Source organism: Hyposmocoma kahamanoa, unplaced genomic scaffold, assembly GCF_003589595.1.
Source record: "Hyposmocoma kahamanoa isolate Upper Pololo Valley unplaced genomic scaffold, ASM358959v1 100021, whole genome shotgun sequence".
Lineage (NCBI taxonomy): Eukaryota > Metazoa > Arthropoda > Insecta > Lepidoptera > Cosmopterigidae > Hyposmocoma > Hyposmocoma kahamanoa.
The window spans coordinates 7,199,075-7,225,696 of NW_020653200.1; the positions used below are offsets into that span (position 1 = coordinate 7,199,075).

General features: G+C 34.6%; 1 protein-coding gene across 5 annotated transcripts in view; it reads left to right on the top strand.

Moving 5' to 3' along the window:
- Nucleotides 1-1,500: 1,500 nt before the first annotated feature.
- The window catches only part of LOC113235307 (forkhead box protein L2-like), a 41,565-nt gene continuing 16,443 nt past the window's right edge, over nt 1,501-26,622 (top strand). For 3 of the 5 annotated variants that reach the window (XM_026471125.1, XM_026471006.1, XM_026471275.1), the window contains exons 1-4: nt 1,501-1,892; nt 2,421-2,529; nt 3,301-3,470; nt 16,225-16,336. In XM_026471125.1, coding sequence (XP_026326910.1) covers nt 2,433-2,529; nt 3,301-3,470; nt 16,225-16,336 — 379 coding nt within the window. In that variant the 5' untranslated portion in view covers nt 1,501-1,892; nt 2,421-2,432. The remainder of the gene's footprint in view (nt 1,893-2,420; nt 2,530-3,300; nt 3,471-16,224; nt 16,337-26,622) is intronic. The other 2 variants (XM_026471064.1, XM_026471205.1) reach the window with 2 other exon arrangements.

Sequence of the window (26,622 nt, forward strand, 5' to 3'; positions counted from 1 at the left end):
GAAATTGTTAACAAGAGTTTGCTACAAGGCAGAAGCTGAAGCTTTTTTCTTGTATCGCTTCACTTCACAACATTTACGGATTTTGTAAATGTCAGGTTTTTTGTTTTTGATTTTAGACAGATTGCTAGTTATTATTTCACAGGCAATAACAACTTGAACTAAAATGTTATAAATGGCACAGATGTATGCAGTCACATTGTACTTATGAGATATAAAATTTAAAAAAATCCAAATTCTAAAAATAGTGCAGAATTTGGATTCACAAAATAAATGTAGTAAAGTTTATGTAGTTAAATTGCAAATGTTTAGTTTTTTTCTATTCTTACTTGAAGCTTATGCGAAATACATTCAGCATAACACTGTTTGCTTAATCTTGGCGTATAAGAGAAGTACCAACAGTGTAAATAAAATAAAAAATCTTTTACCGCCCTAGGACAGTGGGCATAATTTAGGACATTAGGTACTATCGAATTTGCCTGCATTTGTTATGACACTGTTTACGAGCAAGGGTGATGAAAAAGAGTTTTCAAGAGAGCGGCGATAGTTCAGTGGGAAAAGGGTTGTTTCTCAATTTAGGGGTTGATGACGGTTCGGTTCCAATTTAATGTCTAAATAGACATCTTTTTGTAAATGTTAAATGGCAATATTTCTCGGTAATGATAAGGTTCATTATCCAAGGGAAACATGCGAAGTCTCCAACATGCACAGTGCTAGTGCGGCGGACCTTTTCCTTAGAGGAGATCAGTGCCCAGAAGTAGGCCTTACACTAAGTTTACATAATTTACAACGAGAAATTTTGAAAGATTTGTTATGGGTTACTACACATATGAATAGAAATACAATCTTGTTACTTATGGTGGGCAGTACACAAAACGTTCGAATAGACAGACTTTTGAGACAAGATGTAATGTGTATTACTTAACTATTAAAGTATTTGAAACATCGCAAAATCTTAGGTGGTAAGTTATAGTAAGTAGTATTACAGAAACGTTCACTAATCGTGTAAAAATCGGAATTACACGACTACATGGTTTGTGAGTATTATTTGTTAATTTGTACTTTGGTAGATGTTGCTTTAGGAAAATGTTACTTTCGAGAAGAAAATTAGGGAGGTAGGCGCGAATCTCGCCAAATTTCGAAGCGATTGCAAAGCGGCTCCTCCTTGTCGCGCCATTGGCGATGGGCGGCGCAGCTCCGCCAATAGGGCCGCGTCGCGCCCCACTCATTTCTGTTCTCTGTTACAAAGGTTACGTTTTCCCTGATAGAGAAAATCGTTCCAGTTTTCTACAATTATGCTACCCAATATGTTATTTCTATTTCCAAATACACATAACGCGTGCGACTTTTATTAACACTCGTAACAGCTAACAGTTGGATATAGTTGATATTTGCGGCTACTCTATAATTGGACTCTCCAATAAGCAGTTTTTTTTTCCAAAAAGCAGATTTAAGTGTGACCACTGGCCATTGAAGTTTACCGTCTACACGGTGCTAGACTCTGGTAGAGTGGTCGCTGCGGTGCCGGTGGCTGTGCTCGAGTTCGAGTCATTAGTCAGTCGGAAGCCCGGCACTGAGACGCGTGACTCGCTGCGCGGCCCGCTACATGCGTCAACTGTGCGACACGAAACCACGGCCGCCCGCCCAGCGCGCGCCGCACGCGCATTTAAAAATAAAATTTTAAAACAAAACATTTACACGCTTTGTTTAAAAAAGGACTAATGTGATTTCTTTAGCGAAAACAAACTTGAACTTGAAAATTTAACTGTAAAGTGAATATTGACGTTAAAGTGATTTTCTTCGAGAATGCGTAAACACAATTCCAGATTTCAGAAAAAGCGGATCTAAAGACTGGAGCAGAGGAAGCTTCAGAGCTGAAATATTTTAAAAAGTGGGTGAGTAGTAGGATTAGCGGTTACACGTCTTAGGTAATAATTGAGCGATTAGGTGTAAACGAGCCCGTTAAAATGTTTTATGTGCTACTAAAGTGAGATTATGGCCTGTAAAAGTCGTTTTCGGCAAAACAAACCGTCTACAGGTTGTTCAACTAATGGAAATTTTTAATAGAAATGTAATTAAATAAGTTAATTTTTTATTTAAGCTGGTCGTGAAATTTATAACTTACCATTCTAAAAATATTATAAGTAGGTAACTAGAAACACCTATTAAAACAGAAATAATTTTTCAATAGGTGTGCACTTTAATTACTTTAGTAGACAATTATTTGTTTCTTGTGGCTTTCTTAATATTTTAACAGGTCTCTCGTAACCGTAACATTAATAAATAAAAAGTAGGTGCTATTTACAAACACATAATAACTTAATAAAAATAATCACAAGTTGGATGATTAATAAAAAATTTGATTTGCGGTTATTTGGGCTTGATTCCGCTGTGACTTAACATTAGGCCTTCTTTCCGAACAGCTTCATAACGTGATGGCAGTCGGTCGCCGGCTACCTGAAAGTTCGCGCAGCAGTGCTGGAATGGAAATTGCCGGAAGGAAAAATGACTACGGGACGCACAGATACAACGGTAATTTGACTGGAGTCCAACAGGACTAAAAATACATCTTCATATTCAATCTTTTTAGAGAACATGTCGTGAGGCTACAATTCATCAATTCGTCATTTGTAATCGGAACTTAATCGTGTATAAAACATATTTAATTATCTCGACGTTTCGGACGTGTTGCAACGTCCATGGTCTCGATTAGGACCAAACCACTGGATTGAGCTTTATAATCCCAAGATTCTTCCTATAGAACGTCATTACTACAGCACAGTTGTACGTGAAGCTGTTGAAATGAAAAACATCGTAATTTTAACAAAAAAGATGATTTTAAGCTGCCATCGTCGTGGGATCCACTCATAACTAAAATGACATCAAGATATGACTGACAACAAATGACTTCAATACTTGTATTGCCCAACAAGTCGCCGAATATCGTGAGCAATGTGTGTCGGTTTAGTAACAAGCCTAGTGCACACCATAATGAAGACCAAGTGCCGGTAGTTAGAAAAACTCACACGGCTAGAAGATGCTGACACACGCCTGTTTAGTCCCTTCGAGACCATGAACGTTGCGCTACGTCCGGAACGTCAAGGTACATAATAAAGTATGTTTCATATACGATTATCTAAGTCTCGATTTAAAATGAAATAATATGTGAAAATCGTGAAAGTTTCAATCAATGTACAATTCATCGAAAAAAATCACTTATTGGTGATCAAACAGATTGTATCGACATCGATAATCGACTGAGGGAAACAACTGCGTTGCAAGGTGCGTTTTTATTGTCTGCAGTGGCTGGGAGCGCAGATGGTGCGAGCCTCGATGGAGGCTGCGACGAGGACGTCACCCAGCTGACCACTCCAGACCTTCATTCAGAAACTTTCGACATGAACGATCTGTCCTCAAACGCTTATGCAGTGGATGCGCGAAGAATGCAGTTATACTCACATGTCCATCCTACGGTGAGTCAGCCTTTGTTCTATTTTTTTTCCTTTGTACTTTATGTAAGTCTTCGTGTAAATTGGCCGAGATGGAAAATTCTCTGTATCCAAGTGCAGATTAGGCGATGAATACAGCAAGTTTTAGTTTTACAATGGTAATATTCTAGGTATTTTTCCTAGAGCAATGATTCTATGTAGGCGTTTCTTAGCGACAAAATGTGATAATTCTGAAAAGAAATCGGTTCGATATTTTCTATTTTAGTTCTTCAAGATTTCTCCATGATCGTTTTTATAATTAAAATTACGGCAGGTGAATAAAGAGTGAAAATGTTATTTACTTAATGTACGTTGGATGTTGCTGTAGATATTAGTAAAGTAAGAGTACCAAAACTTTAGGGAGTGGTCCTTCCTACCCATTGTACTTTTGTTATAATAACATAATAAGAAAATTTATTATAATGTACAAATAGTTTTATAATTATTTTCTTATTTTATTCTTAGAAATTGAAACAAAATTATCTTATCTTATATTCTATACAAAGTTAATTTTTTGGTGATACAAAAGTTACAAGATGTTTGTTGTAGCAATAAATAGTTACCAAGATTAAAACTAAATCGGTTTTTTTAAACTCGAGTTGATGGCACAACATTGCATTGTATCCGATCTTTCATTTAGGAAATGTCTGTCGGGATCAGAATTGAACCTCGTTTAGGGAAATTGTTTTGCTTTTTCTTTGCGGAGCGTTAATGTTTGTATGGGTAAATTGGTTAGTTAGCTCATTCACCTTAAACTTAGTGAGAGTTCTTTTCAATGTAACTAATTATACTCGATATTGTTAGTTTTAAAACCATAATATAAGTAGCTCGATTTTGACCCTCAAAATTTGCTTACTTTGCAAGAGACGCGATACGCCTGTGACATTAACCATTGTAACATGCCAGAGATTTTATGGTTTGTGATCGAGTTTACCAATATTTGTCGCAAAAACACACAGTGGAGAATTAACAATATAATGCGGGTCTTGCTAATTATTTTCGAATGAAATCCTTAATAAAGTAAAGCAATGAAAATTGCTTCAAAATATTTCCTGTGTTAACCCTAAACACAACGTTGGGTCCACGTTATAACTATTTGGTCTGAAGGGGTACTAAACTTACTAAACTTCAAGTAAACCATTGCCTGCAAAACTTTCGACACAAATTAAAAATCATATGCCTATCGAATAAAATATGGCCAAAGAGCATTAAATATAAACAATAAGACCGTAAACAATAAAAATATGAAGTTGAAACGTTGAAATGTGGTGCAATGTGCGAAAAATAAGAATAATTTAAAGGTGTTGGAGTTGGGTTTCTATAGCAAGTGCCCATTCGACTCGCTGGGCAACGCGGGTGCCAGTTCACGTGAGAGCAAATTTATTTCCTCCCGCTGATTTACGCCTGGTATCGTAAAATAAGTGAACTTCTTTGTACGGCTTTAAAAACTATTTTTGACCCTCTGATTGCTCTGTATAGGTTTTAAATGAAAACCGTAGAATGATATTGATAAAAAAAAGTTTAATAATCAAGTGGGAAAAATAACAAGGAAGCCTAATTAAGAGACGTTTATTCATAGAATATGTTGAACCGTTGCGCAGTTTATTTGTAAATAAATAATGTTTTCTTGCGTGAAAAATTAATTACTATCGTAATAGCCAGTGGCCATCATGCATGACGTTTGTCCATAAGGCTATAACATACTATCAAGCTGTGCTCTCTTATCATCTTCGTCACTATTTGTTACATCACCGACCTTGTTTATTTGACTTCTTCTTGCCTGCGATTATATTACATCTTGGAAATATACGAGTACGAAACCTTAAATTTTACTAAGTGTATTAATATTAGCGCCTTCTTCGACCTAATAATAAAAGAAATGCTAAAAGAAAATAATAATTATTATATGGACCTCTGCAGCAATATTTTTCTTACAGCACCATGAAAGTATTGTGTATAATGTATGTAATTAAACAACATCATATTTGATTTCCTTATTTATATGACTTACCCACAGAGTAAATGTATACAATTTGATTTTGAGTTTTTCGTGGTTATTTACTGAATGATTATCTATAATTACAGGTTTGTTACCGAGGTTTGTTTTTTTATTTTTCTCATATTTCGGAACAGTTACACGCGGCATGTTCACGGGTTGACTGATTTATTTATTCAACCCGTGATAATGGAGCGTGTAAACTTTGCGAAATATCTCGAAAAGCTTTGACTCTCATTTATAGTGTCTAAATCATATATTATGTGCATGCTTGATCGCAGGAAAGCATATAGTTCACCACACCATAGCACGATATTCAAACATAAATATTTTCGATGCTATTATTTAAATATAATATGATATATTCATGAAAATTAAAGTAGGTAAATCTCGGAATCATGAGTGTTATCATGCGACCCTGACACAAGTTCATCGCGAAGTGAACAACAGATTGTCAATAAGATACGTTATTTAGTAGGCATTTAAAAAAAATATTTTAACGATTATCATTTTAGTTTTTATTTCGCTATAAGGATTTTTTCAGTAATACTATGATTTTTTGTGATGTAAATAAAGAAAACTGAGTATTTAAGATATTTCTACTCTTAAAACTAAAACGTTTAAATTTTATATTATATATATATATATATTTTTTTTTAAAGTCCTTTCAACAAAATATAAGATATAGAAGTATTACCGTGTCATGTCGCGAAATATTCGAGCGTGAATTATACATTTTATGGAAAACAATCGTTTGCAAAAGCCATCAAAGCAAAACGTTTCATCAATGAAACTTGAACGACATTCTTTGTTCTGAGAATGTCCATCAAGGCCCTAAGATTGATAAAATATTGCTGGCAGTGGAGTACTTTTCACAAGTCGTGCTTCAGTTGCATAATGGGCGCATGCGTTGGACGATGACGTCCGTCCAGCTGCCTGTAGTCGGCACGCGGCGGCGCGAATGACTCCGTTGTAATTCGACCGGGGCGCTGTGACAAATGTGAAAAGTATTGCGATTTTTAAGTGCGCCTGCGACCCCGCTGCCGGTCGTACTCGCCTCTACGCTGTCGAACTCACGTCAAATAAGCGAATAAAACTATAACTGCGATGTTTACTTGCTGTTGATCAGCCTAAAATTTATTTAAAACTGTCGTATATACAACATGTTCCCTTTACACACTGTTATACTGGTTGCAATCCTACGATTTAGTTTTTTATTTACTTACAGGTACTTCACTAAGTACTTGGAGCCTCACTCACATAATACCAATGTCGCAACATTTGACCTCAATCAAAATTAAATGTAATGTAAATCAATAAGTAAATCATGCCAATGTTAACTGTGACGAAACACAAAGATTGTTCGAGTTAGGTACGTGACGAGTAGATAGAAACCCTTAGGTCTGCAAGTTATAAAGAAATTATATTCCTTAGTAATGAAACTGCATATGTTACTCGTAAGCAAGTTTTCATATCTATTAGATTCTTCTTCTACTGCCCCAATATATTGGCATTGACCTTTTTAAAGTTCTGCTGATTTATCAAAAAATATACCGGATACATTTTTTATACATGACTTATTCGCAAATCTATATTTATGTCTAGGTATAATACTTATTAAAAGCGAAGCACTCGTACCTACCTAATCACCTACCTACCTACCTAATCACCCACCTTACTTAATTAAAATATTAAAATTGAGATGTGAAGCCTTTTGAAAAACCTTTTCTACATAAATAGGTCGGTATATGTGTTTTTGGTAGGGTTATTAAAACAATCGTTGTATTTTTACACTCGTCACCTGCGCAGTCGCCATTAAATTAAGCCTTTTATTTTGCTTTCGTAAAACTGAGCGTCTGTCAAGGCGCTAATAATTCTTAGTTTGACGAACTTGACCTATTTAAAAGGTTTAATAAACGCATTTATTACTTATGAATTAAAAAATTAAGCAGAATGTAATGAAGAATTCAGCATGTTTCTTTCGTTATTTTGGTAGAGTTATATAAGTAAGGTATTCAAAACAAATCTTTAATTTAATAAATACCGTCATGGAAAATCTGAGAAATACTACCTTGCAAAATTTAATACAGGTACAGGGCAAGCGCACGTGTTATATGTACCTAGATATAGGTAGCCACTCCGCATTTGTGCAACGTTCATAAAGTGCTCGTGGGTGGCCCTCTAGTACTTTTTTACATGTGTACACTTAAACTCGAGCGTCAACTTCCATTTGAGACCTACTCCAACTAAAAATCGATCTTAAAACAAGGTTAGGAAAGGGCTAAATAAGCAGACACATTGAAAAAGTAGCTTATCGGAAATATTGTTAAGTTACACAGCTAATTCGGTCGAGTACAACGCACAATAGGCTTATTTCACGAGCCGATGGACTTTGTTGCATTTTTATTATTTGATTTCAGTTGTATCCAACGTTCATAACAGATAGAATAGGACCCTAAGACGTATTACTGCAATTATCAATACCACCACCGCAACATGGAAAAATAAACTAATCACAAGCCAAAACAAAACGTTAATGGATAGCATATACACTGCAAAATAGTCTTTATGAGATGATAAAGAAAATCTCTGTGATTAAAGTCTCCTTTGGCGGTAAAAGTCAACATAAAAAACAAACAAGTAATTTGTCCTTTGACATTTCGCTTCTAGAAAAATGACAAAGAACAATAGTGAAAAAGAAATCGTCGATTGTATTGATGGAGCTTAGACGCTTTAAAAAAGAAGAATGGTGAAAAACAAGAAATATGAAAATTATTTGCATATTGATGACGATGATTTGCGTATTTAAATAATAGTTATTTGGTTGGAAAGTGGTTCAGTAGTGCCGCTGTCGTGTCTCGTGTCCGAGAATTTTTTAGGAATTAACACTATTTGGTGTTACATAAATAGTGATTTATCTGCAAATCGATGTTCAGCGTTTGGTAGTCTTTTTTAAACTTAAATCCGGTGTCGCACTTGTTATAAATTATGCAACAAAATTTTGGCAAGTGTGGCGCTTACACATGGTCGTTTTTCTGCTACAATGGATTTTCTCATAATATTTTGAGTTACGTACACTTGTTAAGTAACTACCACGTAGTTGCAGAGTTTTTTGAGTTTATTAGGTTTCGATTTGTTCTGTGAGCAACGAGATTGCTTTTTTGCTATTTGTGGGTGTTTTGGGCGAACGTAATATTTACCTTTGATTGTTGTATCTGTTTTGAAAAAAATAATGATTTGTCCACTTTTTTGTCTAAATATGCAGCAATACATCGCACATGAAACCAAATTTGATCTTAACTCGAAATCGTGGAATTGAGAAAAATACTTAATGGATCTCAATGCGAATAAGTGATTATTTTTATTTATACGTAATAAGTACTTAATTATCCATATTATATAAACGAGATTATATAATTATATTGGTTTCATTCAGTATTTTGTTTATTATTTTCAAATCGTGTTTTTTCAATTCCTCAATTTAGACTTATGACAGTATTTGGCTTCGGCTTCGTGTGTGACGTGTTGCGATAATGTTTTAGTTAGGTTGTAAACAGTAGATATGTGATCGCAGGCGCATGGATAAGTTCGCTTTATTAGTATGTTCCCGATTCGCGTTAATAAATAAAGAAATACTTGGGATAGTTTGCCAATTATAATACCCAATCAAACATAAGAAACATTAACCCTTTTTTTAATTCCTACAACTTTATTCATTGAACATTTTGTTTAGAGAATTGTAACATTGTAATTGGTTCTTAAAGTTAATCGTTCTTTATATGTATTTCGAGTGCCGATGATTTTCGTAATGCACAATTGTCGCGCACTATGTTTGAAAAAAAAAAAAAGTAAAATGTATCTAGTTGAGATATATCTTATTTGAGATACATCTTGCTGACTGTTCAGAGGTGTATCGAGTTCTTAGGTTTTCGTAATTGTTACACATAGGAAATATAACTATTTTTTTTAAACCAACATTTCAGCCATGACCATGAGACCTGTAAAGAGTCCAAAACGTTGGTTTGTTTGTAAAAACAAATACATGATTTAGATCCGAAAAAATACGTTTCATTTCCTATGTTCAGAAGTGAATTTGTCGGCATGCTTTAGCACTTAATAGTAAAGGTGTGTTTTCTATGGTTTTTGGCTTAGCGGCCGAATACGGTGAGAATTTCTGTTTAACCACACAAACATCTTTTACCGCGTGGTGCTAGACGTATTGTGTTAAATGTAGTGTAACCCTTATACGTTTCTTTTCCTATTTGTTAAGAATTTGTTTGTATTGCTGGTGTGTAGGGAAGTTAGGACGCTAATACATCGTGCAACAAAATAGGTGGAATAGTAATTTGTATTTTAGTGTCCGTGAAATTGAACAAACTGAACTACTCTAAAGTAGTTCTGTTTTTCAGATTTGGTCAATTTATATACTAGTATAAAGCTGAAAAATAAAAATATTATTCGAATACAACTCTTGCAAGTGTTCATACATACTACAGATGCAATGACGAAACATTCTCAATCAAGTCAAACTGCCTCCGTGGCCGTACAGTCACCATGTTAGTCTGCCACACAGAGGTTCCGGGTTCGATTCCCGGGTTTGGAAAAATATTTGTATGTTCTACATTTATTTCTCTCGTGACTTTGGGTATAATTTGTGGTTGTCTATGTATGTTCTATGGCATCCGCGATACATGGTTCGCTAATGCGGGGCTATGGACCTGTGCGTTTTTATTTTATTATTGTTATTTATATGGGATGTGTATTTTTGATATACAATTATAATTTTTTAATTTTGCAAAGCAAAAGTATTTTTAAATTCCTTTCGGATCGCACAATTTTATATAGGTATACGATTTCACAAAGATGTTTATGAGATGTTGTGAAAGAGTTCGTCCAGGGAAGTCTACTTTTAGATCTGAATTTGGTGGAATAATTTCAAACGTGCAAGCATCCTCAGGAAAGACTCCCGGGGTGGGAGATGCACAGATTTATAACAGTTCAGCGTGATCAAAAGCGAAAAAAGCGATTTAGTAGCACATAGAGCTTGAAAGAGACCTATTTCTGCCGTCAAGCACCAGTGTCAGCATTACTGCATTCCGGTTTTGTAGAGTAGGGTTGCTACCTATGTCTCAGAGTGACGGGCGCAGAGGCAGTGCCCTTCAGATCTTTGCGATATAAAACTTTGAATGGCAGTGCAACTGTTATGGGCAGGCGTTTAGCTAACCATCAAGCGCACGACTTGTCCGTCCCGTCACTTGATATTGTATAAAAAAAATTCGTTCTACTTCCTGTAGGTTTTTCATCTTCGTCAGGTTGGGGTAGATGACTATTGCCGATTTTGTAAATTTTTCTTGTTTATTTATTCGTTTTGACTCTTTTGACGCAGCAATTTGAGGCTATTTTAGTTTTTGCTATCAAATGCTGCTGTTTGTCCTGGGCGATTTTCTACTACGATTTTTTTAACTCTCTCTTGTGTACAATTTGGAGTTCTTTTTCCAAACAATGTAGGGCAACATTTTTTTTCCTTACATATTTTTGTTTGTGGAAAACTTGCCATTTATCACGTACATTAAACCAATTTTTATCTAGGATTAGATGTAAATTTTAGAACAATGGAGCATTCAACGTATCTCGTTTTGATCGACGTGAATAATGTCCTCATAGGCTGAAATTACAAGTTTTTCTAAACAAGTTTTTCGTATTTCCAAAACTAACTTTGCTTAAGTCTAAAGCAAGAAATTACAATATGATTTGAAAGTTTAATCAAATTTTTTAATAATAAGGCGTGGTAACCTAATGGTTTGACCTAGTCCCTTTCAAGCAGAGGTCGTGTGTTGAAATCCAGGCCCGCTTTGTTTTTTTCGAAATTTACGTGTGAAATTTAAAATTACTATGAGCCTTACGCTGAACCTGCACATTGGAGAAAGTTCACAACCCTCGGAAAACATGTAGTCACCAACCCGCATTGGGCCAGCTTGGCAGACTACGAACCCTCGTGTGGGAGGAGACGACGTGCCCAGCACTGGGATATACAAATGGGTTGATGATGATCTAATTTCTTGCTTAAATTTTACTAGCTTTGACCGCCATCTTTGCTTAGTAAAAGTTAAATATGTAATGTGGTTTGCTGCTTGCAGTTAGCGTGTAAATTTAGGTTACGTGTCGCACACGAGGCAATCGCGAGAGCCGAGATTTTTGAGATTTATGAACCGATTTCTATGATTCTTTGTTTTGTTGGAAAGAGCGACTTAAGTAGTGGTCCCATTTAAATTTGAAGAAAATATTCCACCTCTAACGGAGGTAAACTAGGGGATGAATGACATTTGAAGTCGGTTTTTTACTACTCTGTACTGAGACTATTTAAACTGCTTTTAACAGTTTTTTGCTCTTTGTAGGTATTTGCCTTCGATAATAATATACATATTGGTATTATAGAACATTGATTCTACTGATTGCGTTCCGATTTTTATTCTTGATTTCAAGATTTAATTTCTATTGGAGTATAAAATGTGAATTGCCTTGTTATGGAGAATCTATCTATATAAAAATTGTGTATCCACAAACTCAAGTCGTCTTTATTTCATAGGTAAGCGAATTTTACTTGAAATCATCGTACATTAAATGTATTTCAACTAGTTCAATGCGTGGAACTTTTAGGTTACAATTATTCCACGTGAATCTGAATACATGGAACTACTAGAAATAAACGATTAAACTCTACTGCTCATTCGTAAACATCATCATACGAAACTCTTTGGGTTGCTCTTTGTAAATATACATTTGAATACATTTATCAATTACGATATTTATTTCAAACATCTTCGATCGAGATTACCACGCAAGCAAGAGCTAAATGAAATCCTCGGATTGTTGTCATCCAATAAGCTGTATAACCTTTAGTATAAAGTTTAAGTTTCGCTATAGTTTTGAACCTCGTAAAAGGCAAATTTTGAATATCAACTCAAATCTTATTATAGAAGCGTATACATCTCCTTTTAAATAAATGAATTTGTGATTTTGGGACATTTATATTTGAACATAAAATTCTATGCCAATCAATTAAGCTGTTTGGTCTGAATCAGCATCATTTTTTTAACTTAATGATTTAATAGTAGCGGAATTTCTATTAATACTTAATATTAATTTCACTATTGCTTAATTATCATCATTAAACACCGAGACAATAATAATTGTTGTCTCGGTATTGGACTATATTAAGAGAGTCTAAATACCTAATAATTTAAAATTTACGTTTCTTAGTTTTTTTACTGCGAATATATGAAAGCTATATCTGTGGTTTGGTACAAGAAGTGTGTACCTAGACAATATAGACTTAGACACTTCTTGTACCAAACCACAGATAATACCTAACGTTTTAAATAAGTTACACACTAAATCAAATATTGTCGTAACTCAAAAATGGAGGCATTGAGAAAACACGATTTGAAAATTCAAAAAGGTACTGAATTAATCTTGTTGTCAATAATGGGATTATTTTTATTATACATAAGTAATTAGTTATTCACTTATAAATGAGAATTTAAGTTTACAGGTTCCTTTCAACAATTTTTTGCAATATCTAATCGTGTTTTCTCATTTTCATTTATTTTTGAGTTACGATAGTATTTGGTTTCATATACGAAGTGACAAATTTAATTTTTGTTTCCTTTCACAATGAAACTTAGTTGTAAGAACTGAGTTACAAAATGTAACATTTTGTTTGTGGAACACTGGTGCTCAAACTAGGTAGGTAAAACCTCAATGTTTTGAGACGCCAGGCTTCCCTTTCCGAAAAAATAGTAAGAATGAGAAATAAAAACTTGTGGTGAAGTTAAAATTAAAGTTAAATTTAACGAACAAAAATATAAAAGTTAAATAAAGCCAAACCCTAACAATTGGAGTTGTATGTCAATTGTGTGGTATGTGTTTGCTTGTGCGTGATGTGTAATGTTTATGACTACAATAAATAGATAAGATTTATTGCTGACATATACAAAAGTGAACGAAACTGCCGATATGGTGAGTTTGTTTGAGAAGAAGCAAAATTCCAAACGTTGAAACGAGCTTGCGAGGAATGACTAGAGAGCCAACGGGATTTGACTATTATCGTCGTCTGTCAAAACATCTTTAATGTAGCTCAGAGTAATTAGGAATTCGTCGAAAATGGAACCCACCCAAATTTCAACGATCTTTATCTCTCTAAAAATCATAAGTCTGTAATTTTATTCGTTATATTTCACTAGCATAGCCATAAATCTCGTTATAAGCTTAACATTTTTAAAAACGAAATTAACTATGTACTAAATTTATATAAGATTCGATGATTTTATTATTGTGTATTAGATGGAATTTACGAAATGCGTCTCGTTTTGAGATTGTGGGCTTTGAAACGCCCATTAATTACCACGCTATTTTCGTTTAATCCCACCCTGCGATCCACTGCCGCCTCGTCACCATGTCGAAGTTAGCAGACTTTTTTCTACTAAAAACATGAGATTTTTGGCAAAAATTATTATATTTATACTGTGTATGGCTCAAATATGAAGAACGCCCCACTACTGTTATTATTTAGTTAATGTTTCTCTTTTGTTTGACATTTAGTTTGTGTTACTGTTATTTATGTCTGCCAATTAACGCTCGTGTTGTGGTTTTAAAAAAAACAAACTCGGAAAATGATATTTAACGCATTTGCAAAAACTTTTACATATTCTAAAACCATTTTTCATAACGCTTTATTGAAGAAGGTAGGCGCGGTTACTTATTAAACTTTATTTTTCTTTCAATATCCGTGTAACTAATAATAATAAGTACTTTATTAAGTATAAACGTGCATGCATATAAATAGCGATTTGTGTAAAATCTCGACGAATAAAATTCGATGAGTTTTAATCTCTATTTTACTATAAACACTATCCAGATACTTAAGACATTTTTTCAACTGGTAAGTTGAAATGCTCCTTAGATAATGTTTTATGAATGTTGTTTTTTTAAATGTCATTAAAGGTATTTATTTCATTAGGTTTGGTTATATTAGTGATACATAGGTGTACCAGTAACTTTCATAAAGATCTACTCCTCCAACAAAAGTCGTTCTTTGTAGTTGACTGGAAGTGTTTTGTATCTAAATGTTGTCTGTGTTTTATTTGTCGGAAGTAATTCAAACGTACTCTTTCATTAAATACCATTGAAGTTACCATCGTTTTAGAAATACACATATTATTCCTTGTAAGCACATACAGTTTTGTAAGATTTTACGTGTACGCATTGTTAAAATCGCATCGGAACAAATATTTGTGGTTGAAATGGAGCCAAGAGTAGATATCACTTTTTTTCTGAAGACGTGAATAAAAATTAAATGTTTATTATTGAATCTGGCTAATAGCATACAATAAATCTTTCAGATTACTGTCCAGTAATATTTGCTACACTTACTCCATTTAATTCTATACGTTTTTCAAATAGTGGAAGAAATTGTGTTTATTATTTAACTTTCTGATGACGAAGACCGATTTCCAGTAGAGAGACATGCAAAGGTATATGCAGTCAGTGTTCATGTAATTAATCTGTGTGAAGTGCTGCGTACAAAGAAATTTGAAGCAAGAAATAGGCAACATTTATAAACAATATAATTACTATTTACGAAATATATGTATCTGCAGTTTTATCCGAAAATAACAGGTCAACAACTGGATCAAGGGTATTCTCTAACCCAATTAGATATTGTGTTATTGTTTTATTCAATAACCAGTTGATGTCACATATTGTAGCATTCCTTGACCAATATTTCTCCATATAGAAACGAGAAAAATGGCCTGCCAGCGAAGATGTCGCATTTGTACCAATTTTTTGGTTCAAGAATTTTTCTCGAGTGTCAAGATGCAGCAAATAAAATATTGGTCGTGAATTGGAGAAATGAATCGATCTCGCTCTTATATAGATGATTCTGAAATGTTATCTCTTTCACCCTAATAGCCGGCTGACAAACATGTATCAGCGGTTAATAGGTGCGCTCACGCAGCTGTTGCGAACAAATCAGCTCGGATATAGCTGACACTGTCAAAAAGCTAACACGTTGGCGTATAGCGAGAACGCTGAGCGATCATGGGCTACTTGTATTCTGTTGCTTATCGCACTGTTCAGTTCAGAAAAAGGAGAGTTTGACTATTAATTTCAAGTTTATCCGATTTTATTACTTACTCGGACTATAAGTGGTACGCATTAGGTTTGAATGAAATCTGTAGATTCAACATTGAAATCTTCACAATTAGTTTATTTATAACATTTACATAAAATATCTCATTCACGTTTGATTTACAATGAAAGTTGCTCTTCATGTTTTGAGCAAGGCGTCACGGCCCTTGTGCCTTGTACCGTCTCCTGCTGCCGCGAACATTACGAGGGTCGCTCGACGTTCATTCAAGATCGGAGAAAGCATCCTACGTATTTAAAAATAGATATTGTACACTATTTATTGGCTATCTCTCCGGGATTCGATTTAATATTAAATCTAGAAAAAATATAGTACACACGTGTTTTACGATGCATGTTGATTTCTACGTCAACACATAAACATTTTCTGAATTGCTCTTGAATTGAAGTGCACTGTCGTCGGCAATTATTGTTGCAATTAATATTTGTTTTTATTAGAGTAATTTTGTTTCAAATATGTATTTTTTAGTTCAGGCTACATTTGTACAAATAAAGTTTGGTTGTAGCTGGTTTTTACGTTAAATGTTTGTGCAGGAGCTGTCAATTCACGCGGTGTCTACGCATGAGTTGCTGAAGCCAAAGGATGAACCTTCGTATTCTTTGGCAGCGTCGTCGAACCTCTGTGCGGTCAACTTGCCTCATGCAGGTCAGTGTTTATAATAGGAGTGTCTATTTCATGTTTACTTTTGTTAATCGTGATTTTGTAAGTTCGCGACTTCAATACTAAGTTATTTATTCAAATTTTTAATATGACATCGACGCAGTAATCGTAAATTAACGTTTATGACTACAAGGCAATACTCTACCAACAGATTGGAAAGTCTTTGTTGTTGCAAAGCAATCGTCCAGAAACAGCTTTACTTTTTTCAGACGTTTATACGCGTCTATCAAGCGGAGGCATGATTTATTCTGTCTTAAGGAAATTTCTTGAACCAATTAACAAAAAATAATTCACGACAGGATTTAATTCACGTCAAATTACTGTAACGGTAATATTTTTGTAAACAGTGTGTATCTACTTACTTAAGTCATTGAACTTGAATGAAACAAAACGAATTCCTTTAAAGAAAATGGGATTAAGGGTTAAAAAAGGCAAGCGGAGAATTTAAGACAAAATTCAGTTGAATAAAACGTTTCACCTCTATGTAAGGTAGCCTGTCCAATGACTTTAGGTGTATCATCTTACTCGAGGGTTGCCATTGCCATTCGCCGCCGGGAGCAGATTTCAAAGAAATACAACTCCATCAAAAATAGGAAATGTTATAAAATGTAACTCGGGCTATCATTGGTTAATTATTGGACTGGCTAAAGTATTGACTCCAAATTAAGTTTATATCCAAATTTATTAATTATCGAGACACTGGAGTTTCGTGTTTTTAGTAGTAACCTATAAGTTTTGATTTGTCATTGAGTCAGTGAATCAAACTACATAGGTGGGATTTGGGAAATGTGTTATGTAAGTATTATTATAAAGTGTATTACATTAAAGTAGCATTTCGAAATTTGGCATTGTGTACACGGACGAGTATTATATATAGTTACGTGTGTAAAAAATACTTACGTGTGTAAAAATTGCATCCTAAATTCTACCTACTTGGAGCTTAGTGGATGCATTTAGTTGCTAATTAATAACAGTCAGTTGTACGAGTATTCTTATATCTATTCAATTATGAGTCAAAGTTGAATGTAATCCGTCTTAACAAAAAGAAGCCCAGTAACAAAAATCGAGCAAGAGAAACTTTTGTTTTAAATTTAAAATGGTCAAAAGCCATGCTTGTATTTTGATTTCGAACGAAGTGCACAATAAGTAAGTCACTGTTGGATTTTTAAGTTTCATGAACGAGTAGCTTTGAAGTAACTCACACGTTCGCGTTTGCGCGGTCTTAGGAATTAATTTACGACCAAACCAGTATTGTTCATTCAGAACGTTCTCGGGTTGATTGTCGATATTAAAAGTGTCAAACCGCGGCTGCCGGAAATTCATTGATAGATTTAATCGCCCTGCACTGAAATAACGTACGACGCAATAGGATTTGATTCGAGGAGTAAATTGCTAAGTCATTAATGCCGTCCGGTCGCACGCACTAAAAACTAGTGCTATTTTCAGGGAGCTCACTACGATCCTTGAATTTCGAAATAAAAGCTGATTTACGTCACTATGCACATGCTAAGTTTATTGCGTTTCAGTTTGATGCTTAGCAACACTACAATACTCCCCTTCTTGATTCTCGTTTTTTAAATCGACTCTTCCGTGCTTCGCAGTTGTTTCTACAAAATTTCTGTGGGCGTGTTCTTCCATGGGCGATTCATTAAGCACCCTTCGTTTACATTTGACAACATGAAACAACTTTTTCTAGGTTTTCTTTTATATTTTAGCATTTTGCGCCCTCCAAAATTTACTAAATTTTTAAAGGGTTTTTTCTATCTAATATATTTTTAATATCACGCCTCCGTTTATTAAAACATTTAATGTGTTTTCCTAAATGTTTTTCTAGTCAAAACTAATTGCAATAGTGATAACTTTTCATAAGGGAAGATAAAAGATTAAGAGGTTGTTTAATAAAGAAGATCTTTATGTAAATATTGTCCAGTTCACATTTTCCCGTCCAAATAAGTAGTCTATAGATTGCTCAAAGCCCCGATTGGGTAAGACAATGATGCAACAGTATAACAATATGATAATACTTGATTCTGGCAACATTTAGCATTTTGTTCTTAATCTTGACTTAATTCTACTAAATAAGTCAAATTATTAAATAAAACGTCGAGAGAAATCGATATTTCATTATGACTGCATGTGTCACGAAGCAGGAATAATTCCTTAGAAATATACTTTCTAATTTGTTATGTCTCTATGATGAGTAGTTTGAAAGTAATAATTGTTACAAAGGTTTTGCATTTTAGATGCGTCATACAATGAAAATCTACATAATATTCTGCAGCTGAGGCATGTTTACATTAGAATAGCTGCATTCTATGCAAGCTAGTTGTACCACCAATGACATCATTGTGTTGCACCTCATAAGCTCGTGTTGATGTGTATGCAGATATGAATTAGTCGAATGCTGTAAAACAATACTCTTTAGCTACGATTGTGATCGTAAAGTCGCCCGTGTCGAATCCGGTACAAATAGGCAGGTGTACACTCTCAGTTTTAATGTATGTGCACCTAGCACAGTTTACACCTAAATCGATTGGATATCGAAAGAAATCGATTGGACTTGTGCGCAGCGATAATTCATTTACAACAGTTTTATCATTCATTACATGTGTTGATAATGTATTTCGACACTTGGTGTATTTTCTACCAGTTTTAATATTTTCAAAAAGTTCTTAAGTATAAATTTGCGCCGATCTTAATCACTGTTGATGTTTTTATGAACATCTGTGACGATAAATATTGAAGCAAGCACTACAATGAACTAAATTAAATACTCGAGCACAAAAATATTTTCTGAAAATAATTAAGACAGACATTTTCATGAAGTCTGACAATAAAGAATTTCAGAACCAACATTTTAATTTTAATCACCTTTGGAAATAAAGAATGACCCGAAAATTAAAACTATAAAATAAAAAAGAGTAAAAGGCACCATTACAGATATTCGCTTTTCGATTAATTTGAGAATAACTTCTATTCTCTACCTTTGGGAAATTTTAGAGTTGTATGACAGAAAGAGTGGTAATAGTGTGTAGGCTTATGACCTGCTGTGCTTAGAGACGCTTAAGCAATTTATCGAGTCAATCTCCCCCAATTAATCACGATATATACAAAGGAGCTTCTGTTTACATTTTTTGTTACAATACAAAAGTTGTAATATTCACATATCATTTGCATTTAAGAATTTAGTTTCCAAAGTTTATTCATCAGAAGACAAGTACTGTTTATTCCAGGTTCTACGTTTTCGTTTGGTATTTGCTTATCAAATTGTAGGTAAATTGAGGTTTATAGCAAAGGCTTATCTAAAGCAGCGACATTGGTGGTATGTAGCAGACGCATCTTCTTTAGCTCCTGACATCGACTAGCCGTCACGTCCTCTTAACCCCCACTGCTCTTGTAGCAAACGCATAATTTTGATCTAATCCTACATATTAAGTAATAACTTATGCAATAGATGCGTCATTCATTGTTTTCTACATCTCGGAACGATTTTGTTTTTACCTTCGCCGATGAAGCGATAGCTTACTGGGAGACTCGGTACAGGAATCCGCATGCGTTTTTAAAATGTTGTAATTTAATACTGTTACATAGTTGTAGTGCCGCGGAGACGTTTGACTACGACAGGATCGTATTAACTAAGATTATCCAACCACTTGAACGGTACTAGCGAAGGACGATAAAAGTGAAGTTTTTATATGCTATTTGAACTGTTCCTTAAATATGCAATTCCGTACTTTAAATATAAAAGTTGCATGTATTTTCCTTATTTTTATTATTTTACATGTCTTCAATTCTTATGTTAGTTACTAATTTAAGGCGAGTCGTAATCGGTAAAAACTATTTTGTTAGTATCAAATGGTTTAGGTATTTACTATTAAATAACGGCCGTACAAAAAATGTACTATACACATAAGGATATTGTCTTTTATACAAAAGGGGTTAGCTTAAAAATCTAATTCAAGGTTACTAGGTGTGATTAATACACTGGATAAAAACGATAGCAAGAGAGCAAGGAATATGCAGCAGGCAGTGTCGAAGAGAAACTCGTATTTTGGCGAAAATGTATAATGTTTAGAAAATAACGTTGACACTCTCACAAAGGACAGAAAACAATGGATATCATATAAAAAAAAAATATGTAAAAAAGCCTTGTCGCCAACACTGGAGTTGTCGAAAATACCTCTGTTATTTTTCTAAAAGCTTGATTCGTACTTTCCACATCTAACCTCTGTCTTCAATTAATGGCAACAAATGTACTAAAAAATACTAATTAAGGTTCTTTAAGAAGAGTTGATCCCTATCAAATACAATTTTTTTTAATAGAGTGCGATTCACATTTGTGATAGCAAGTCCTGTGACAATATTTTTATGAGACTTGCAATATTTTTTTCCTGGATTAATTTTGTTTAATTCTTTTATCAAGAATTTTGAAAACAGCGGGCTGTTTGTGGATTTTTTTGATACCAGGTGACAGGGCGAATAAGCCGTGCGCCTGGTGGTAAGCGTTTACAGGTTAGTTTACAGGTACAAGAGTACAAGAGGTTTACAATAGTTGCAGTACCTTTAAATCACAAAAATGTTAGGGTCACTACTACCATTGTGCCCGTCACTCGGAGACATAAGTTGACATGTGCCATGTCAAAGTCAAGCATCTTCAAAACCGGAACGCAGTAATTTCAAATACTGCTTGGCATCAAAGTGGCAATACTTCCTTGGACGATTCTTTCACAAGGAGTTTTATTGCTGTCATATTGTGCAAAGGTTATATTTTTTTTAAGAATAATTCTTCGTACGTGTGTCTAAAGAAGAATAGTGTATTTCGCAATAAGGCATTTTCAGAGTGAGGCCTGTACAGATACTTTTAGTAGGTCATTTTGCGAATTTTAATTATTTATATTTTTTTATTTCCTCTTTCGGAAGATTAAATTGCCAATTTTTGTATCAACGTCATCTACGCTTTTAATTTAATTTTAAAACGTCCTTGAACATGTGTGGAATGGTTTGTAAATATTATTGAACGCATGTTTTGAGAAATACTAAGTACCTACGAAAGAAAGCAATTGAATGTGGGTTTAATTGCTATCTGTTGTTGGGCTGTTATTTGCTGACAAACGTCTCTAGAATTTGTGTAGTTACACATTCCGTTCCAGTTGATGTGGTCCAAACATAATAGGTATCCCTTTTTCGGTTGGTAAATAACAATGCTCTTTTGTACGCTCTAGAATAGTTTATTTTTACACAGATGAAAACGTGGCATACGTGTCGGATGAGGACTAAATGACAATCTATAGAGTCTTGTTTCACGAACAATGTGTCATCCTATCCGGTGGTCTGAACATTTGCGTACTATGCACTAAGTGTACCTACCTATTTATTATCAAAATTAGTTACAACGCTAATGAGTACAGGAAATTTATTATGTTATACTTTAAACACAGCAGTCTTTGGGAGACTCTGTTTACATTCTCTTTTGTTCTTTTTAACAGACTTCAAAAAAGGAGGAGGTTCTCTTTTCGACTGTATTTTTTTGTGTGCATGTTATGCGATTACTGCATTTGTGAACCGATTTTGATGATTCTTTTTTTATTGGAAAGAGGATACCTCAGTATTGGTTCCATTTAAATTTGAAGAAAATATTCCACTAACTAGACGATGAATCCGGTTTCGTGCACTTTCCGGTAACAGGTTTCAATAAAACTGGCGACTACATGTAGTTCCACGTACTTTTGAGGTCTTTTTTTATAAGACAGTTATGATTATTTGGATTCTTAAACTTTTAAATATGATTTCATCGTTCTTAATTTGTGAAGAACACACAATAATTGGTCCCATTACCGGTCACAAGAAGTATTGCTTTTGAACATTTATAAATGTACGTAAATTAGAAGTTGAAGTCATAGGTACATTCCACCAAATAGACTTGAATCGTGGCCTCAAAGGGACTAACGATACGGATGTCAACACCTTCTAGCTGTGCAACTACCCGCACTTGGTCTTCATTACTTATTTGTGCACTAGGGTTGTCACTAGACCGACACATAACACTCACCATCCGGTGACTTGTCGGGCGAAACTTGATGTCGTTTACATTTGCTCATGACTGGATCTCACGACGATGAAAGCTTAAAACTGTCTTCTCGGTTGAAATTACGGTGTTTTTTTCATTTCAACAGCTTCACATACGATTCTGTTATGGCTAGTGATGACGTTCTGTAGAAAGGATCTTGAAATTATGAAGCTCAATCTAGTGATTTGGTCCTGATTCCAGCAAGTCGTCGATAAATGATTAAGTACCGAACTAAAAATCAAATAATGTGTGAAAATCATGAAAGTTTCATTCAATGAGACGTAACAGTTCTCACACCAGGCTATCACCACTAAATATAAAAATTATATTCGCAACGTCCGTGTAATAAGGCTATATCTGCAGAACAGTGGCGTAGCGTCGATTTCTACCGCTCCGGGCGAACCTTAAATTTGCTGCCCCCCTAATTTCCCAATTACAAAAGTAGTTCGTTGGGACAGGTTCGGCTCGATTGGGTTTATTATGTTCGGGTGCTGTCATCATCTTTGTGTTGTTCAGGATATCGTTTTCTCAAATAGAGGAATTTATTTTCTAATAAAAAAAAAATGACTTGTTAGGTTCGGCCGCACTCGACGCCCCATTGCTGTGCCGCCCCGGGCCATGGCCTACTCTGCAGCCCCACGCTACGCCTACGCCACTGCTGTAGAATAAGTTTAGAAATTCGAGAAACGAAATTAGTCGACAACTTTTGTTTCATGTATTTCGTATTATTTTTATGACTTTCATGTGATAAGAGTATTTTTGACGATCACATGTTGTTTTATTATACCTAGGCTAAATATCATAATGACTTTTTTCTGTTCATTTTTCACATCTAAATGGCGTATATTTGTACTTTCAAACAAACAAACCAACGAAAAAACATGTCGTTTCATTTACAATATGTAACAGTAAAGAAGTAAAGAACTCTATGTGCGCACTGTTAATATAAAAAGAACAGAGAATAGTACGTACATCCCGTGAAAGATTTTTATAACTTATGTATAAGGTTACAGTCTTTTACAGACATTTGAACAATTTCGTACTTGCCGAAAATATATTTAAAAATAAAAGCCTCAAAATAATTTCATATTTTAGAGTAAGGACTGTTTTGTCCAGAACTAGCTCACTAAAAGTGTGTCTCGTTTTGAGTTGAGTGGATGTCTTTTAATTGTTTCTTACAATATTCCAACGACGGTGTCTAACCTTGAATTTAACGTATTTTAAGTTATTACACTATCATGATAGCAATGCGATTATTCTAGTTTTATATTATATATTTGCTTTTTCAAACAAACCAACGTTTCGGGCCCTTTACACATCCAATTGTCACGGTGGATACTGACTGTTATTAAAGTTTTTTTATATGAGGGGATACTGTTTACAAACGTGGGTTATTACTAAATACTGTAATCACGGGACACATTGTCCCTGTGGTCTGAAAGCTTAAAAGAAGTTTTCTGCTTGTACAAATGTACTTTTGCTGTATGAAAGAAACGTTGTGTAACAATAGCCAATTACGAAATGCTAGTTATTGCCTATGTAATAGTAAAATGACTCAGCTGCAGTAAGAAGACCAAATCTGCATGCAATGGTGTTATCTAACTATAATAACGATCGCCGGGGCCTTAGTGTTAGCCACAATGCGTGTGCCTTACCTAGAACCTTACGTTACTTTATTGTTTGAGGGAACAATTGCCTTTTGTACGAGTGGGGTATCGGCCATTATCAGTAGACGCGTTAAGTAACGTCGAAGTCTCGGGTTCGACTATTTAGCATGAGCAGCAGAAGACACCATTACTGCTTTTTATACGTCTTTGTTTAGTTCCCGAAGGAAATTGTTTTATATTGGATAATATGTATGTGTGTACCAAGTGATCGATCCCGATAATTGTAATCTACTCACATTCTTGTTATCACAAAGCTGATTTCTTAACCCATTTCTAGGTTTTCTTTTCACCAAGTTCAGTAGGTGAATTAAATAATTTACCATAAATCACTAAACAATTCTTGTTTATAGTAGATACAAAGATCCTTACTAATTCTTACAATCTTAAAAATGAGAATTTTGTGTTGTGAAGGGGAAAATTATCTGATTTATTTTAGTCCGTAACCCGGTGTTTAATAATGGCCTCTAGCTGTTTTGTTCAACAAATACCTTCAGGTTGCTAATTGAACAGATATTGAGTTTCATGCCTTAGGCAAGAGGGTAACGATAAATGTTTTTAAGGGTGCTATGTATCACTTTGGTAGTTCTCTATACGGGTAACAAGCCTTGTTGAATCAGGTTACGTAATATCGTCATTAAAAGTCAAAAGATATTAATTTTTCCCTTTTTATATTAAAAATTAGTGGCTATTGGAAAGTGTTACTATCCATATAATGCTATTTAAATAGTTTCCTATATGTTTATTAGAAGTGTCGTTTAACAAATTTATATTAATTACAACCCAGACATCTACTTTACTTTAAGTTTTGAGTAATACATACATTCTTCAAAGATTAATGCTCTATTTACTTTACAGTATTCCAGCTCACAATCTGTAGATATATATTCGCCGGTATATGCCTGTACATTCAGTGCTCAGTTATTCAACGGCATGGGTAATTCGCACTGCTCCCGAACTAACGTTTCACAATTGTTATTTGTTATTAATTTCACGAACGATACGCCGGCTTTTAATGTTTTATAAATACGACGCATTGTTCTATAAGCGACACAATACAATGCCTTGCGGTGTTCGCAGCTCCGCTCGAATCCGATATTACCACTACATGCGCGCGCCGGCTGTCAAGACGCATTCTTACCCGCGTCAATGTGAAAATGCACCTGGGTTTCACACGGTCAATATATTGTGAACATCACACGTCATATTTGGGCAATTATTTAGTACATGCCTTACTGGCACAGAGTTTGGAACATCGGCCCCTATCGTTTTATATAAATATTTCTAAGCCTTCAAGTCTGCAACTTCAAAATTCAAAACATGAGCTTGCTCTCTCTTACAAAGTACCCCACAAAACTTACTGAATTACCGACGCCACTGGAATCGATGAAGTTTATTATGCAGAAGCCGTTGGTGATTGGCGATGAGCGCCATATTTTTTATATTTCCTGCATTATACCCATCTTAGCGGAACACTTGATGCTGGCGAAACAAGGCGCAGCCAATAATTAAAAGGAAGAAGTAGGAGATGTCGAAGATGAAATAGGGTTCTGATATTCGGAGAAGCTACTGGATCTAGTGGCTTCTTCACCGGAAATACTCTTTTACCTTGATATTCCGAAAAACGGACATTGCATTATGAACGTCAAACGTTATATGGTCAATTATTTGGTACCCACATGCTTTAAAGGGACAGAATTTGCAACAGCAATGATGAAATAGGGTTCTGATGATATGAGAAGCCACTGAATTTCTTTATCGGAAATCTTTTTTACTTAGCTAGTCTGGATACAGGACTTTGTGTCTGGATGAAACTGCTACGATTAAGCTAGTTAGAACAACAAATGATTCGTAGTTAGGGTCTTTTTCGACTCCTTATTCACTGCTACATAAGTTATGTACATAGTTAAGAGATTAGAATTCAGAGTATAATCTCGGCAATATTGGTGTTGAACACTTACTACTTTTAGGTAGTTTGTCATTAAACGATAGATATCTTACATTTCAGTTATGAAAGCAGAAAAAGGTGGATTGACCGCCACTCACTTTCAGTATTTAGCATAATGAATTTCACATTGAAAAGCGTGTTTTGTGAATGTTTTTGAGAATGGAACGAATTATAATACATTCTTAATGAGGTGCCAAAGAAAAACATGAACCACTATGAACACCAGTTTCTTTTACTAATTGAACTTAAAGTGATTCAGGCAAAAAATCTATTAGTGTCAATATTTAAATTAGATTAGAACATAATATATGTACATGTAACAGACTGTAGGTAGGTATTTACAAAACTGGAACTGATTTAGTTACGTACCTACCAATTCCTATAGCTCTGACTAATTCCGAGAAACCCGTATTGGGAGGCACGTACGCGTAAGATTGGCTAAATATCGCACGTTAACCAATATAACGTAATAATAATTCCTATAGACAAACTAAAACATTGCTCGACTTAGCTTTTGAGCGATAAAAGTACTAATATTACTAAGAGAAAATGAAGAAATTTTGCTTGATCGAGTAGCTGAATTGTCGTCGTG